Source organism: Oncorhynchus mykiss, chromosome 10, assembly GCF_013265735.2.
Source record: "Oncorhynchus mykiss isolate Arlee chromosome 10, USDA_OmykA_1.1, whole genome shotgun sequence".
NCBI classification, from domain to species: Eukaryota; Metazoa; Chordata; class Actinopteri; order Salmoniformes; family Salmonidae; genus Oncorhynchus; species Oncorhynchus mykiss.
Genome location: NC_048574.1, coordinates 39,371,312 through 39,389,496, shown reverse-complemented (window position 1 = coordinate 39,389,496; position 18,185 = coordinate 39,371,312). Strand labels below are relative to the sequence as shown.

Here is an 18,185-nt window from a genome sequence, read left to right as displayed (position 1 = left end):
CAAGAGTCATTCAGTCATCCCTCTAATCGAAGCAATGATCTCTGTTCTCTCCACCACCCGCCTCCCAATATGAATGCATAATGAACACCTATCAAGTAGTGGCTCAGATCTCTAGATGGGAGTAGTGTGCCGTTAAAATAGGCCCATATTGGTTTTAGTGAACTGCTCCAAGGTAATGTTCTTAAATGTGTCATTTATGATATTCCTCAGTAGAGAATGATCACTGCCGCAGGGATGAATTTTCCGTTAGTAGTCAATTTCCCAGTCGGGTCCCCTGACATGGCCAACCAATTACTGTAGTGAGCAGGCAGGCAAGCAGGCAGGCAAGCAGGCAGGCAGGCAAGCAGGGAGGCAGGCAGGTAGCGCTGCTTCCAGCCCACACTGACTGGAGCAGGGAGGGAAGGCTATAAATTACAGGCATGCCTCCATGTACTGTATGGAAATAGGGAGAGGTGTTGCTGGAGGAACTGAATGTTGAAAGATATTATGTACATTGAATCCACATTTCACCCATATTGTTTTAGATTGATGTAATGTCATTTAGTCCAGAATTTCAGTTAAATAACATACCGGGCGATCTTGATGTTCTGTGATACATCTTGATTATGTCAAACTCAAAAACCCATGTCCCATTGCTGTTAGGATGTATATGAACATGAACATGACAGCCAGATCGTGACAGATCCAACGATTACATGCCTGCTGTGAGGCAGTCACTTAAAGTTCAGTATACTGCCAGATAGAACGTGCATTATGTTAAAAGCAATGACTCTATATATGAATGGACAAAGCCATTGATCACGTGACACCCTTCATTCCTATGTGAAGACTCAATAGCACATTGAAACCAAATTAAGTCAGTTAAGATGACGTCACATGGAGACATAGGGGTTTTCTTGTTTTGGTAAAAGTACCTCCTCCGTCCTCTCTCCTCCGTCCTCCCTCCTCAGTCTTCTCTTTTTCGTGACCCAGAAACCGTTAAGTGGTTGAGTGGTCGAGGAGTTTGTGAATTTGTTAGTACGGAAAACGGTCCTCCCGTCCTCGATAGCCTCCTTTTGGCGAAGAAGCACAAGTGTATCCTACCTGAGTCCTTCACAGAAGAGTTTTGAAATCTGCCACACATCCTTTAATCTATAAAATGTCTTGCACAAATTCGTTTTTATCCCTTTATACATTTATTTTGGGATTCCACCCTGCAAACGTAATTTGCCTGATGACGCGTGATTGGATATGGATTCTCATTTCATACACATTTTTGTCCACTTACCCTCTCCTCGCCGCCTCTCCTCGATTACCTTTAAGCTTTTTCAAAAGGAGTCTAGGAATGACGGAGGAGAGAGGATGCAGGAGTTGAGCAAATCTAATTGAGAAAAGCAGTTTGAGCTATTCCAGGAAGGGACATTGCAGGCTAGCTCAGTGCTGCCCCCTCTCATTGAATAACTCAAGCTGAAGGCCGAGCTACTGCAGGCTGCCATTAGCAACTAAATTATCCCTATGACTTCTTCTGTGTGCAATTTTAAAATAATCGGTTCAAGGACATACATCTGGTGTATTACAAGCAATTATTGGTACCATGACAGGTGCCGTGTGTTTTTTATGCACATTGCGCGTAACATAGTGACCCACCATTATTGCATCATACAGCCATGAAACAGGAAGCGATTTTCTTGCTGTCATTTTCCCCCAAAATCTTTGTGAGCGCTTTTACCATGTCCCTTGTTCAGTACAAGCAGCTTATTTTGCCTCTCATTTCATGATTCAGTCCTTTGAGGAAGGAAGTCATCCTGTGCTCTCTGGTTCAGTACTCTTTGTGTGGCTGTGCAATTGCATACGCCAAAAGGAGGTGCCATATCTGTGTGTGCTTCCTTCATGACAGATTTACTTTGGGGAAAAGTGTTTGGTACCCTGCATCTGAAAGGTCTGAACATCTGATTATGGAGAACAGGTTGTCCTGACAAATAAACGATCATCAACGTCCCCTAGTCTGCTCTTTCTTCTCACCTCTCCTCTCATAGAGTTACAATAGTAGAGATGCAGAATCACTAAAACCTTTGGTTAATAGGTGGAGCTGTGAAGAGGGTGTTCTCAAGATGGTCTACTGCCGTAAAAACGATCCACCATAAATAATGGACGTATTATGTAAGCTACCATTGTTCTTTACTGTGACATTATAAAAAATTATGCTTTTTTAATATGTGATCGACCGCCTGGATTCGGTCTTATGTAGCAAAATTTGAAATTGTGTTTTTTACATTGGATAAAAGTAGAGACACAGAGCTACAAAATGGTATATCATACACTGCATTTGAGGAACAATGGGAAAGTCATTCTGCTTTGAAAGTTGATAAACTTTTGAGAAAATGGCCTTTGAATGTTTTGGTACTTACTGGAGAGCTCTTCTTTGTCTACACCCATTCAGCATCGTTCACACCCTCTTAGTTTGCTCCACCAAACTCTTTAAGGGTTTATCTGAGCGTTCTGTCCTAACAGCAGTCAAGCACTCAAGCTAACTGGCTAACAGTTGTCGAAATTAACTATTAAAATGGACACGCATAGTGGAGTCTTTTGTTAAGACATATAGCTTGCTAGCTATTTTATTTATTTATTTTTATTTCACCTTTATTTAACCAGGTAGGCTAGTTGAGAACAAGTTCTCATTTGCAACTGCGACCTGGCCAAGATAAACGCATAGCAGTGTGAACAGACAACAACACAGAGTTACACATGGAGTAAACAATAAACAATAAACAAGTCAATAACATAGTTGAAAAAAAAGAATATATATACATTGTGTGCAAAAGGCATGAGGAGGTAGGCAATAAATAGGCCATAGGAGTGAATAATTACAATTTAGCAGATTAACACTGGCGTGATAAATTATCAGATGAACATGTGCAGGTAGAGATACTGTTGTGCAAAAGAGCAGAAAAGTAAATCAAATAAAAACAGTATGGGGATGAGGTAGGTAAATTGGGTGGGCTAAATACCGATGGACTATTTACAGCTGCAGCGATCGGTTAGCTGCTCAGATAGCAGATGTTTAATGTTGGTGAGGGAGATGTTGGCCGAGGTTGGAGTAGCCAGGAGGAAGGCATGGCCAGCCGTTGAGAAATGCTTGTTGAAGTTTTCGATTATCACGGATTTATCGGTGGTGACCGTGTTACCTAGCCTCAGTGCAGTGGGCAGCTGGGAGGAGGTGCTCTTGTTCTCCATGGACTTTACAGTGTCCCAGAACTTTTTGGAGTTAGAGCTACAGGATGCAAATTTCTGCTTGAAAAAGCTGGCCTTTGCTTTCCTGACTGACTGCGTGTATTGGTTCCTGACTTCCCTGAACAGTTGCATATCGCGGGGACTATTCGATGCTATTGCAGTCCGCCACAGGATGTTTTTGTGCTGGTTGAGGGCAGTCAGGTCTGGAGTGAACCAAGGGCTATATCTGTTCTTAGTTCTGCATTTTTTGAACGGAGCATGCTTGTCTAAGATGGTGAGGAAGTTACTTTTAAAGAATGACCAGGCATCCTCAACTGACGGGATGAGGTCAATATCCTTCCAGGATACCCGGGCCAGGTCGATTAGAAAGGCCTGCTCGCAGAAGTGTTTTAGGGAGCGTTTGACAGTGATGAGGGGTGGTCGTTTGACCGCGGACCCGTAGCGGATACAGGCAATGAGGCAGTGATCGCTGAGATCCTGATTGAAGACAGCAGAGGTGTATTTGGAGGGCAAGTTGGTCAGGATAATGTCAATTAGGGTGCCCATGTTTACGGATTTAGGGTTGTACCTGGTGGGTTCCTTGATTATTTGTGTGAGATTGAGGGCATCTAGCTTAGATTGTAGGACTGCCGGGGTGTTAAGCATATCCCAGTTTAGGTCACCTAACAGAACAAACTCTGAAGCTAGATGGGGGGCGATCAATTCACAGATGGTGTCCAGAGCACAGTTGGGAGCTGAGGGGGGTCGGTAGCAGGCGGCAACAGTGAGAGACTTATTTCTGGAGAGATTCATTTTTAAAATTAGAAGTTCGAGCTGTTTGGGCATAGACCTGGAAAGTATGACAGAACTTTCTCTCTGCAGTAGATTGCAACTCCTCCCCCTTTGGCAGTTCTATCTTGACGGAAAGTGTTATAGTTGGGTATGGAAATCTCAGAATTTTTGGTGGCCTTCCTTAACCAGGATTCAGACAGGGCAAGGACATTAGGTTTGGCAGAGTGTGCTAAAGCAATGAGTAAAACAAACTTAGGGAGGAGGCTTCTGATGTTGACATGCATGAAACCAAGGCTTTTTCGATCACAGAAGTCAACAAATGAGGGTGCCTGGGGACATGCAGGGCCTGGGTTTACCTCTACATCACCCGAGGACCAGAGGAGGAGTAGGATGAGGGTGTGGCTAAAGGCTATCAAAACTGGTCGCCTAGAGCGTTGGGGACAAGGAATAAAAGGAGCAGATTTATTGGTGTGGTAGAATATATTCAGGGCATAATGTGCAGACAGGTGCGGGTTCGGCGGAGGTAAGCCCAGGCACTGGGTGATGATAAGAGAGGTTGTATCTCTGGACATGCTGGTTATAATGGGTGAGGTCACCGCATGTGTGGGAGGTGGGACAAAGGAGGTATCAGAGGTGTGAGGAGTGGAACTAGGGGCTCCATTGTAAACTAAAACAATGATAACTAACCTGAACAACAGTATACAAGGCATATTGATATTTGAGAGAGACATACAGCAAGGCATAACGTTATCGCAGGTCTTGATTGGGAGAGCCTGCTAAAACAACAGGTGAGACAACAACAGCTAGTCAGCTAACACATCAACAGCAGGTAAAATGGCGATGACTAGGCAGAGAGGGTCGGATTAACTACACACAGAGCCTGAGTTCGCTGCTGGGGCCGACAGATAAAACATAAATAAACAGAATGGAGTACCGTAAATAATGGACAGTCCAGCGGGCATCAGCTATGTAGCCAAGTGATCATAGTGTCCAGGGGGCAGCAGTAGATGTTTAGCTAGCTAAACAATGAACCATAATCACTACTCAGGATGTTACTACCCTGCATGAATCTGCAGGTAGCTAACCAACCAGGTTCAATGTTAGCTAGCTAACATTAGGCTATAACTAGCCAAGCAATTTGCTCTGAGATACAAATAATAAGATCATACATGTAACATTAACTAGTGAGCCAGCCAGCTAACGTTAGATAGCTAGCTAACAGTACACTTGAAAATGAATTTGTCAAAATTAGAAACATGTAATATCTAAAAATGTAGCTAGCTAGACTATCTTACCCATATACATCATGGTTGGACGCTTCTCCTTGTCACGGATGCCATGGTTGCCCTTAGTTTGAAGATGTAATCCGGAGACAGGTGTTTTATGCATCTCCTTAGCTATCATACTCTAATTCCACTGATTTCAAAGCTCGGTCCTTGAGAAAGTGGAGCGCAACACTCATGCAGTTCTACTAAGCAATATACATGTTTTAAAAGCCACGTTAGACAGGATTACCTACACATACTAACCAGCTCAAATAGACAGAAGCATGCCATATGGCAGACCAATCCGAGCTCATCTCTCGGTATGTCCAGCCCACTCATTATCTCAGCCAATCATGGCTAGCGGGAAGGTTGCTGTTGTTTTCTGTGGCTAAACCAACTAGGCTCATAATTAAACAATTGTATTCGTATTTACAGATGGCATACAAGTTTGTTATTAAGGCACATGAAAGTTCACATGTTCCAGAAGTCATTTCTGGACAAAAAACACATTTAGATTTTTTTTTAAAGATTACGTTCAAACGGTTCTCGTGTGAAGGAGTAACATACGCCTAGTTTCCTGAAACGGTTCACATACTGTATATGCAAATTGCGTCTGATTCTGTTGGTTAGAATGTCTTGACGCTGTTAAAGTGTGATGATGTTTGCATTGAGTTATAAGTGATTTCACCCTTTAAACAACCTTTAGTGTAAATATTCAGCAGTCAAATGGCTGTGAGCTCATTTTTCTTAAGTGAATAATCCCATGGCCTGTGCCCACAGGCTTGACATCACTCAGCTGACTGACATTTTCACACCATTCATTGCTTTTTACTGTTCAGCTGGGAATTGGAAGGCTATAGTGGATGAATCACGCTGTTTCCCTTCTCCAGAGTGCTAGCCCTTTTAAGTAGACTGATATAATCCACTCTGTAGTGGAGTGAACGCTGCCGCAACGTAGCCCACCCCACGCCCGCTCCACGGCACGCATCCCAGAGGACAGCATTGCTGCAGGCCTGATACAGGGCTGACACGCCCACACAGCTCCCTACAACACCCACAAGGTTAATGGGAATGAGAGATCTATTGAGAAGGTCACGACCGCTGGATAAATCCTGCCCTCTCAGTCTGGCAGAGTCAGCTGTGTTTCAAAGATGGGGATGCTTACTAATACGTCCTTATCTATCTAACTGGGCCGTCGTAGCAGCACCACTACAAGGAGAATCAGAGGCAATGCTTATGGCCTATAGATAGTGGAGGTATCTCTGTCTGTCTGTCTGTCTGTCTGTCTGTCTGTCTGTCTGTCTGTCTGTCTGTCTGTCTGTCTGTCTGTCTGTCTGTCTGTCTGTCTGTCTGTCTGTCTGTGTGTGTGTGTGTGTGTGTGTGTGTGTGTGTTCAGGAGGGAAGAGGATGCTATGAGGCAGCCTGATTGAGAGTCTCAGGTCTGAGTAGTGATGTGAACTCTCCTCTTGGCCCGTCTATCCAACCACGTCTTTCTGTGTTGCCCTCACACACTAGCCGCCAAGCTCTCGGCTCATTTTTAACAGACGACAGGATAGGAGAGGAGAGCTATTCCCCTGAATAACAAACCCACTCCAACCAGACCTGACTGACTCACAGCAGCCAGCCCGGGGATTCACTCCCCCCCAGCCCATGTGGTTGGTGGATGGCCCAGCTACCTGGATGTGACAGTGGGCTGTGAGGTGTGTATGGTGGGGGAGGGAGGGACTGGAGCTGCTGGGGAGAAGAGAGTGGTGTACCTGGCACTTCCTGTGCTTGTTCCTGAGCTCCTGTCCAGCTGAACACCACCCAGTCAGTCAGTCGACCACTGAACAGAAAGTGTGTGTAAGCATGTGAGGGTGTGTAGATGTTTGAGGTGTGTGTCTGTGCATGAGCCCCAGTCAGTGTGTAGGTGTGTGAGATGTGTGAGGTGGATGTAGGTGTGTTAGCTCCAGTCAGGGTGTAGGTGTGTTAGCCCCAGTCAGTGTGTAGGTGTGTTAGCCCCAGTCAGTGTGGAGGTGTGTTAGCCCCAGTCAGGGTGTAGGTGTGTTAGCCCCAGTCAGTGTGTAGGTGTGTTAGCCCCAGTCAGTGTGGAGGTGTGTTAGCCCCAGTCACTGTGTAGGTGTGTTAGCCCCAGTCAGTGTGTAGGTGTGTTAGCCCCAGTCAGTGTGTAGAGACTTTTAATAATCATATTTGTACTGCCTGGTTTCTCTCCACTCAGTATAGAGGTCATTCCCTGACAATTAGACTGCTAGTGTGCACTCTCCTGCTCTGCTTCCCCTTCCTCCTCAACCCCTCCCACACCTTACAGGTATTTAAGCTCCCATTTGCTTTGATTGGAAAATGATGGCAGTCTGAAAATTGTCGCTCTCACAGGGTAGGAAGCGTAGAGGCACAAATGGGGGTGAGAGAACAGAGCAGCGTCGCTAGCTAGGAGGACAGGTGCTCTGTGACAGCTACAAAGTGCTTTGCAGCGAACGAAGGGACAGTGTGTTTCTATGGCCTCTGCTTCTTTAATCGACTAGCCCTCCAACAGCCACTAATCTTAGTGGTCTAACACTGCAGCTTTTCCTCTGGAGATAGCGAGGCATCACACTAACACAGCAGCCTTCATACTAACACAGCAGCCTTCACACTAACACAGCAGCCTTCACACTAACACAGCAACCTTCACACTAACACAGCAACCTTCACACTAACACAGCAACCTTCATACTAACACAGCAACCTTCACACTAACACAGCAGCCTTCATACTAACACAGCAGCCTTCACACTAACACAGCAGCCTTCACACTAACACAGCAGCCTTTACACTAACACAACAACCTTCACACTAACAAAGCAGCCTTCACACTAACACAGCAACTTTCACACTAACACAGCAGCCTTCACATTAACACAGCAGCCTTCACACTAACACAGCAACCTTCACACTGACCAAGCAGCCGTCACACTAACACAGCAGCCGTCACACTAACACAGCAGCCGTCACACTAACACAGCAGCCGTCACACTAACACAGCAGCCTTCACGCTAACACAGCAGCCTTCACGCTAACACAGCAGCCTTCACACTAACACAGCAGCCTTCACACTAACACAGCATCCTTCACACTAACACAGCAGCCTTCACACTAACACAGCAGCCTTCACACTAACACAGCAAGCAGCCACCATCCACATTTGTACACCACAACTATTAATCTAACACAGCAACCTTCACACTTAGGCACGGGCAACTTTTATTCTAACTCAGCAACTCACGCTGTATAATAACACTGTATAATACCAGGCTGTTTCTACAGTGGAGGATCAGTGAAGGAATGGTAATGTTTGCCTGGAGCTTGTCAGAGCAGAGCAGAGGTGCAGCCCTGGCCATTTGCATTTGTATGGATGCTGGGGTTTACCTGCACTGTGCAGTGGTATCCAACCCAGCAGAGGAGAAGCAGCTTATATTGTGCAGTGGGCAGGATGACATGCATGTGAATTTGAATAGCAGAGAGAGAGAGAGAGAGAGAGAGAGAGAGAGAGGCCCTGTTAAATCTGAGGCTGTGGGTTAGACACGAAGCCAGGAGGCAGACAGACAAACAGATGGACAGGCCTAGGGCCCAAGCAGGCAGTGGAGCAGACAGATTGTGCGGCGCAATGAACAGGCTCGGCCTACCAAAAAGAAGAGCAGGCGATAGACACACGGCACAGACACGCCAGCCCTGTCAGCCGAGCCAGTCACACAGACACACACTCCTGTATATTTCATAAAGCCCAGATAGATGTGTGGTAAATAGGATACGGCTGGAGATGACTTTCTCACTGGTGTGGATGAACCCCCCCCCCCCCTTCCCTATCAGTCTGTCAGAGTGGAATGTTATTTCTGGTCTGATCAACCCCCCCCCCCCCCCCCCCCCCCCCCCCCCCCCCTCCTCCACCACAGACACCCCTCCTAGACAGGTCCTGCTCTGTTTACCCCAGCTGCTCCTCTCTGAAGGATTGAGATTGTGAAGCTTGTGAATTTGTGTGTGTTTGCATGTGCTTGTGTGTGTGTGTGTGAGACTTTGTGTGCGTATGTGTGTGATACTTTTTGTGCGGATGTGTGTGTGCCTGTGCTTGGCATGTGTGGTTCCATGTTTGTGTATGTCTATACAGATATATCTGTTTGCATGTTCTTTAGCGAGAACATTGATGTATTTCTCTCAGCGGTGTTGACATAGAGTACATTATTTATTTTGTTGCATATACATGTTCATACAGGCTTGCTGTATTGCTAGTATTTAGACCTGTCACATCTACCAGCTGATAAGCATTGTGTTGAAGGAGAATATGTTAGTCATAAGAGGGCAGAACTAAGTGTGTGTGAGAGCAGAGAGTAGATGGCAGGAGAGATAGAGAGGGGAGCGAGAGAGAGAGAAATAGCGCAAGAGAGAGACCCACAAAGAATTCACATTTGAATAAACTCCCATATCTCTTGGGTGAAATACCACAGTGTGCAATCACAGCAGCAGGATTTGTGACCTGTTGCCACAAGAAAAGGGCAACCAGTGAAGAACAAACACCATTGTAAATACAACCTATATTTATGTTTATTTATTTTCCCTTTTGTACTTTAACTGTTTGCACATCATTACAACACTGTATATATACATAATATGACATTTGAAATGTCTTTATTTGTTTGGAACGTTTGTGAGTGCAATGTTTTACTGTTCATTTTTTATGATCTATTTCACTTGCTTTGGCAAGAGAGAGAGAGAGAGAGAGAACGGGCGCTCCAGGTGGAATGGGCTGGGTACTGTAGAGCAGATGAGCACACAGAGGCAGAAATTTGAATTTGACCAACCTGGCCTCAGCATTCACTCTACTGTCTCTCTGTCTCTCTCTAGGAAGACTGACAAGAATTTGAATAAAAGGACAGAAAACAAAGGCATTCACTGAGATGATGGGGGCTGTCTAAAGTGTTTGTGTGGAAGTCAGGGTGGAGGATTCTTTTCTCTCCATATTCCTCAGTCTACTCCTGAATGTTAAGAAGGTCTGCCAGGGTTAGAATAGACATGAAGCCTCTCCACTAGCAGGTGACTGTGGTGCTGGGCAATAGAAAGTGGCTACAGGAAGACATTTTCAAATAATCAATGGAGACATCATGTTTGGAGGCTCTTCTACAACTATCCTGATGCACCAGTAGTTTCAAAAGGCACTGGAATACTCTGAAGGATTGACCTTGACCCACACAAGCAACAGAATTGTTCTGTGAGTCCTACTGGAATCTGGATATGTCCTGCCCAGTCCCATTCTTCTCCCTCCATGGGGCCAGTAGGACTGATTTTTCATTTTTTTCCCCACTGTGTCCACAGGTAGAATGTAAGAAGGCCCAGCCCAAGGAGGTGATGTTCCCACCAGGCACGCGAGGGAGGGCCAGGGGCCTGCCCTACACCATGGATGCCTTCATGCTGGGGATGGGCATGCTGAGTGAGTATGGACCAACACTACTCCAGCAAAGTCCAGCACACTACTCAGTCTCGCACGGTAACATTCCCTAACACTCACTCTCCAACAATCGTGCAGGTCTCTGATTCATTGTTTTTTTTAAGTAATAAAGGAGAACCAATGTTCTGGTGATATACAGTGTCTTCAGAAAGTATTCACACCCCTTGACTTTTTCCATGTTGTTGTTTTACAGCCTGAATTTAACATGAATTAAATTGAGATTTTGATCACTGGCCTACCCACTGGCCTACCCCTGAATGTCAAAGTTTAATTATGTTTTTTTATTTTACAAATTCATAAAAAATAAAAGCTTAAATGTCTTCAGTCAATAAGTATTCAACCCCTTTGTTATGGTAAACCTTAATGCGTTCAGGAGTAAAAAGTTGCTTAAGTCACATAATAAGTTGCATGGACTCACTCTGTGTGCAGTAATAGTCATTCAAAAATCATGTTAAAAACTATCTAATTTCTGTACCCTCCACACACACACACAATTACAATTATCTGTAAGGTCCCTCAGTCTGAGCAGTGAATTTCAAATACAGATTCAACCACAAAGACCAGGGAGGTTTTCCAATGCATCGCAAAGAAGGCACTTGTTAGTAGCTAAAAATAAAAAAGTAGATGTGGCAAAGTAATTCACTTTTTCTCCTGAATACAAAGTGTTATGTTTGGGGAAAATCCAATACAACGCATTACTGAGTACCACTCTCCACATTTTCAAGCATAGTGGTGTCTGCATCATGTTATGGGTATGCTTGTCATTGTTAAGGACTGGGGAGGTTTTCAGGATAAAAAATAATTGGAATGGAGGTAAGCACAGGCAAAATCCTAGAGGAAAACCTTGTTTACTCTGCTTTCCACCAGACACTGGGAGATGAATTCACCTTTCAGCAGAACAATAACCTAAAACACAAGGCCAAATCAACACTGAAGTTGCTTACCAAGATGTCAGTGAATGTTCCTGAGTGGCCGAGTTACAGTTTTGACTTAAATCTACTTTGAAATCTATGGCAAGACCTGAAAATTATTGTCTAGAAATGATCAACAACCAATTTGACAGGACTTAAATCATTTTAAAAATAATAATGGGTAAATGTTGCACCATCCAGGTGTGGAAAGCTCTTAGAGACTTTAAAGACTCACAGCTGTAATCGCTGCCAAAGGTGCTTCTACAAAGTATTAAGGGGGTGTGAATACTTATGTAAATGTTCTATTTCTTTATTTAATTTTCAATACATTTGCAAAAATGTATTGAGTCTAACTAATGTCTCGTGAGATAGAGGAAAATGTACTCAGATTAACTGAGCTCCACATTGAGCTCATCTAAGGTGTGCCATTTCCGTGTCCACAAGTGGTCTATTTTCCTGGCGCTGATGAGTCACGGGTGGTCCTGGGCGTAGGGAACAGGGCACCACATTACCGGGATAAATGGAGAGGAAAATTGAGGTGATGTCATATTATGGATTCATCACTCCGTCTGTGTGACCCCAGCAGTGGGTAATGACAGGGACACAGAGGGGTGTCATGGAGGGCCCTCATCTGTGGGCAGCCAGCTGTAGCTGTACCTCTTCTCTCCTTTCCTCTTCTCTCCTTCATCATCATTCAGCTCCCCATCTCTCTCTTTCCTCACCTCTCTGTCTCAGGGCGAGGGGTTGCTAAGGGCATGACACTGATATCAGACTGATTTTGCTGATGGTTTATGGTAAAAGTGGCAGTAACACCCGTAAGTGGTTCTGTCAGCACTGTCTAAGTAGTTCCCAGTCCAGATTTTGTCAGTTTGAACTATTTAACAAGCACAGTGAACTTTTCGGAACTTATTACGGATCAATGCGTCACTATGGATGAGGGGAAAAACAGTCTGCTCCGGAGGGAGAATAGGGGCAGAGGAGGCGGGGAGTGCTCATGTGAGAATATTAACTGCCAACTTATTTGGAGACACTCTTATCTAAATGAAATTGGAAAAGCCAGGACAGCGAAACATTCCTTTGTATAATTTGCATTTGGAAAAAAAAAACAGAGCCAGGCTCATTATTTAAGGAACTGTAAGGTTCTTATAAGCCAAATCTCATTAAAACTTGCCCCTAGTTCCTTTGTTTACTGCACCTAATCTAGCCATTTATCTTTATTGTGTTGTGCCCGATGTATGTTTGCTGAAATTAATACAGATTTGAGCCTGGGCAAGTATGGGTGTACCAGATGGATAATTGATTTTGAAGTGAATCAGAACTGTTGAGCCATAAAATAGGTACATTAGCATGCATATTAATAACCCAAATAACAGGGCCTGGAAACAGCCACCGGGCCAGATCCAATGACAGACTTTATTTACTGAGATGGCGGGCGGCAGAGATGCTAGGTTCAACACAGCAACACGCCAGAGTAATGAGTTTCCTTCTTCTCCTCTCCTCCTCCTTCTCTTCTCCTCCCTCTTTTTGTCTTCTGTCTTCTCCGCTCAGACTCAGATCCCCCTAGTGTATATGCTCGTACCCCTACCTCTGTTAACAATGACACGTTGCATATACACACATGCAGGCTGCTGATTGGGGTGTCTGAATTATGTGTCCTGTTTAAAGTAACTGTCCAGTATTTATGACTTACAATATGAGTGAAATTGTTTTCCTTAAAAAAAATTGTAATTAACTATGTTAAAAAAACAGCTTTTCTGTGTTGGAATGGTGTAGGCGTACCTCAACAATATAATGGTGTGGGTGTACCTCAACAATATAATGGTGTTGGTGTACCCCAACAATATAATGGTGTAGGCGTACCTCAACAATATAATGGTGTGGGTGTACCTCAACAATATAATGGTGTGGTCGTACCCCAACAATATAATGGTGTGGTCGTACCTCAACAATATAATGGTGTTAGTCTACCTTAACAATATAATGGTGTTGGTGTACCTCAACAATATAATGGTGTTGGTGTACCCCAACAATATAATGGTGTTGGTGTACCTCAACAATATAATGGTGTGGGTGTACCCCAACAATGTAATTGTGTGGTCGTACCCCAACAATATAATGGTGTGGTCGTACCTCAACAATATAATGGTGTTAGTCTACCTTAACAATATAATGGTGTTGGTGTACCTCAACAATATAATGGTGTTGGTGTACCCCAACAATATAATGGTGTTGGTGTACCTCAACAATATAATGGTGTTGGTGTACCCCAACAATATAATGGTGTTGGTGTACCTCAACAATATAATGGTGTGGGTGTACCCCAACAATATAATGGTGTGGGTGTACCTCAACAATATAATGGTGTGGTCGTACCCCAACAATATAATGGTGTGGTCGTACCTCAACAATATAATGGTGTTAGTCTACCTTAACAATATAATGGTGTTGGTGTACCTCAACAATATAATGGTGTTGGTGTACCCCAACAATATAATGGTGTTGGTGTACCTCAACAATATAATGGTGTGGGTGTACCCCAACAATATAATGGTGTGGGTGTACCTTAACAATATAATGGTGTGGGCGTACCTTAACAATATAATGGTGTGGGTGTACCTTAACAATATAATGGTGTGGGCGTACCTTAACAATATAATGGTGTGGGTGTACCTTAACAATATAATGGTGTGGGCGTACCCCACCAACATAATGGTGTGGGCATACCCCAACAACAGAATGGTGTGGGCGTACCACAACAATATAATGGTGTGGGCGTACCCCAACAATATAATGGTGTGGGTTTACCACAACAACAGAATGGTGTGGGCGTACCCCAACAACAGAATGGTGTGGGCGTACCCCAACAACAGAATGGTGTGGGCGTACCCCAACAACAGAATGGTGTGGGCGTACCCCAACAACAGAATGGTGTGGGCGTACCCCAACAATAGAATGGTGTGGGCGTACCTCAACAACAGAATGGTGTGGGCATACCCCAACAACAGAATGGTGTGGGCGTACCACAACATCAGAATGGTGTGGGCGTACCCCAACAACAGAATGGTGTGGGCGTACCCCAACAACAGAATGGTGTGGGCGTATACCGGTCATAAAAAATATTATTCTATTATTAATATTTTGTAAATGGTCTGTTACAGATACAATTTTAAGGTGAAATGTTTGGTGTTTTTTCTCCCATTTATGCACCAATACAAGTAAATGTCAAATCAAGAACATTATTTGGGTATGAGTTAACAGAATATTAACTTTTAAAAGTGATATTTTCAATGGACAGTTACTTTATACGTCTATGAATGTGTGTCAGACTGTGGAGATGAGTGGGTGTGTGAGAGAGTATGTGTGAGGAAAGTTTAAATTTTTTCCCTCTATGGGCAAGTGAGTGCGGTTGCTCTGTATGCCCCTGATATGCTGTAGCCCTCCCTCCATGTCCTGAGGCAGCGGCCCATGTGTCAACAGAGCGCCACAGAACAGTATTCACGCCATGCCCTTTAAATACCAGCCCCTGACCCCCCCACTCCCTGCCATGTAGATGTGCCTCATTTAACTCTCTGCTGGGACAGTCAGCACATACTACCTAGTGAACTGCAGCAGGAGGCCCAGGGCAAACACACACACAAATACACTCACACACACACAGACACAGACACAGCAAGGCCGGTGCCAGAACGAATCAGTTGGATGGGCATTTGATTTCCATAGGGGGGACAGTTTTTTCACGGGACCTCCTATGTGTGGACGTGCTCCATTCTTTTTAACAGTATGCACAAATAATCATTTTGTTGTTGTCAGTACAAAAGGTCAGTACAAAATCATCACAAAAGCAATAATGGCATTATAATGACTATACTGAACAAAAATATAAACGCAACATGTAAAGTGCTGCATGTTTCATGAGGTGAAATAAAAGATCCCAGAACATTTTCGATATGCACAAAAAGGTTATTGCTCTCACATTTTGTGCACAGATTTGCTTACATCCCTGTGAATATTTCTCCTTTACCAAGATAATCAATCCACCTGATAGGTGTGGCATATCAAGAAGCTGATGAAACAGAATGAACCTTACACAGGTGCAACTAGGTGACAATATTGTTGACAATATTACCGCCACATGGGCAGTCATGAGTCATAACTGCAGTAAAATTCCATGTGACATGGTAATCTCCTTTTATGCACTCTGGACATGCTTTGGTATTACCCAACTTACTAACTACCATCAGGTCCTAATGGCCTGGTACTCCGGGCTCTATTGTCCCTCTTTAGAGACACCACAAAAATCCTGAATTAAAATTATGATTGTGCCATTATACAATGCATAGCCTAACGCATATTACATTACGCAAGGTAGAAAAACATAAAAACAAAACTGATTTAAGATGTCTTTGGTACATAATTGGTCTAGCCAATACTCCAAAATGAAACAAATTTAAGTAAATCACTTTTGAGTGTGGACCGTACTATGATGCATACTGGATGGACTGGTTACCTTATGCTACGCTCCAGACTTTCTATCCATAAGTCTGGAAGAGAACGTATAGCCCTAGGCGATGCTGTAGGTTCATTGATTGTGCAGGGCGGCTTACAGTAAGCCTACAATTAGTGCATTTGTATTTGATTTTGAATAGCCTAATAACAGGACATTGTTTATGTTTCCATAATTAATAGGGTGACACATTCCCTTCAGCTTTACAGAATATCACCAACATGCGTTTCCATCCCCTCTCTCCTTTATTCCTTTCTCGAGCGCGCATATGGCTGTCAACAGTTTAGGGAAATATGTTTCATTGCGAAAACACATTACTATTGATGTTCCTGAACAGATTTCACTTGGTTTCCCAAATTAAGCCCTGGGTAGCTGCAGGAACAAGGTTGGAGATCCCATGGCAAACAGAGTGCGGACGGAATATCACCTTTCGGGCCAGCGAGATCATGCTCCTCAAACAGTGGCTGATGCTTAGAGTGAATTAAGTGTTCTTCTATTTATTCATCAGCTGCTCATATGAAGCACGTTAAAACCGAAGTAGCTTACAAAGTAGACCGGCGGAAAGCGTGGCCTCCATTTGCTATTCGAATGCATACAGATGGCTTGTATTTGTCCCCCTGCCCCTTTGATAATGGGCCATTCTAAAACAAAACTAATTTGGCATATTAGTAAAGATTAGATTCATTTGAGAATAGTCTGATTGGTGAAAATATGATCACTTGATGAGAGAACAGCTGTGAAGCCTGAGGCAAGGAACAGAGCGCAAGGTTTTTTTTTGCTACTTTCTCAAATAGTCAAAAGTCTATAGTCACATCATGCAGCCCATATATGTGTTGATTCCTAAGACATTCTAAAAGGTTTGTATCATTCACAACTAAAGTTGACAAATAACTCTAAATCTAGCACATAGGATCTATGATCACTTTTACTCTCAACATAGACACTTTATATGCGCACTCGCTCTGTAATGGGAAACATTTCGGTATGGACCTCGCTTTATGCACGGGAGCATCGTCATGCTGAAACAGGAAAGGGCCTTACCCAAACTGTTGCACAAAGTTGGAAGCACAGAATCATGTAGAATGTCATTGTAGACTGTAGGGTTAAGATTTCCCTTCACTGGAACTAAGGGCCCTAACCCGAACCATGAAAAACAGCACCAGACCATTATTCCTCCTCCAACAAACTTTACAGTTGGCACTATGCATTCTGGCAGGTAGTGTTCTCCAGGCATCCGCCAAACCCAGATTTGTCCGCCGAACTGCCAGATGGTGAAGCGTGATTCATCACAATAAAGAACACGTTTCCACTGCTCCAGAGTCCAATGGCGGCGAGCTTTACACCACTCCAGCCACACTTGGCATTGCGCATAGTGATCTTAGGCTTATGTGCGGCTGCTCGTCCATGGAAACCCATTTCATGAAACTCCCAACAAACAGTTCTTGCGCTGATGTTGCTTCCAGAGGCAGGTTGGAACTCGGTAGTAAGTGTTGCAACCATGGACTGATGCCTTAAGAAGGAAAGAAATTCCACAAATTAACTTTTAACAAAGATGGTTGAGAGAATGCCAAGCGTGTGCAAAGCCGTCATCAAGGCAAAGGGTGGCTACTTTGAAGAATCTCAAATATAACATATATTTTGATTTGTTTAACACTTGTTTTGTTACTACATGATTCCATAAATGTTATTTCATAGTTTTGATGTCTTCATTATTATTCTACAATGTAGAAAATAGTAAAAATAAAACCCTTGAATGAATAGGTGTGTCCAAACGTTTGACTGGTGCTGTATGTGTGAAATTAGTTTAGGTAGTTTTTAGGTGAAATTTCGAGGCAATTATTGGGGTAATTATCAACTTGGCATGGCACCTTCAACTATCGGGAGAACTACGTTCGTGAGAAGCAGGGGCAATGGAGGAAAACCATTAAAAAAATGATGTCCTCTTAAAACTGGTTATAACACCAGTTCTGTTTGTGATATTAAGATTAAAACAAAGACGGTGTGTTTTATAGACTGATTCATAAAAAGTCAAGGACAGAGGGGGGCAT

General features: G+C 43.7%; 1 protein-coding gene across 16 annotated transcripts in view; it reads left to right on the top strand.

Moving 5' to 3' along the window:
• LOC110533864 (RNA-binding protein Musashi homolog 2) overlaps positions 1 to 18,185 on the top strand; it is a 324,500-nt gene that overhangs the window by 245,189 nt on the left and 61,126 nt on the right. For 9 of the 16 annotated variants that reach the window (XM_036990241.1, XM_036990242.1, XM_036990234.1 and 6 more), the window contains exon 9: positions 10,590 to 10,761. In XM_036990241.1, the coding sequence (XP_036846136.1) occupies positions 10,590 to 10,761 (172 nt within the window). The remainder of the gene's footprint in view (positions 1 to 10,589; positions 10,762 to 18,185) is intronic. The other 7 variants (XM_036990243.1, XM_036990244.1, XM_036990237.1 and 4 more) reach the window with 1 other exon arrangement.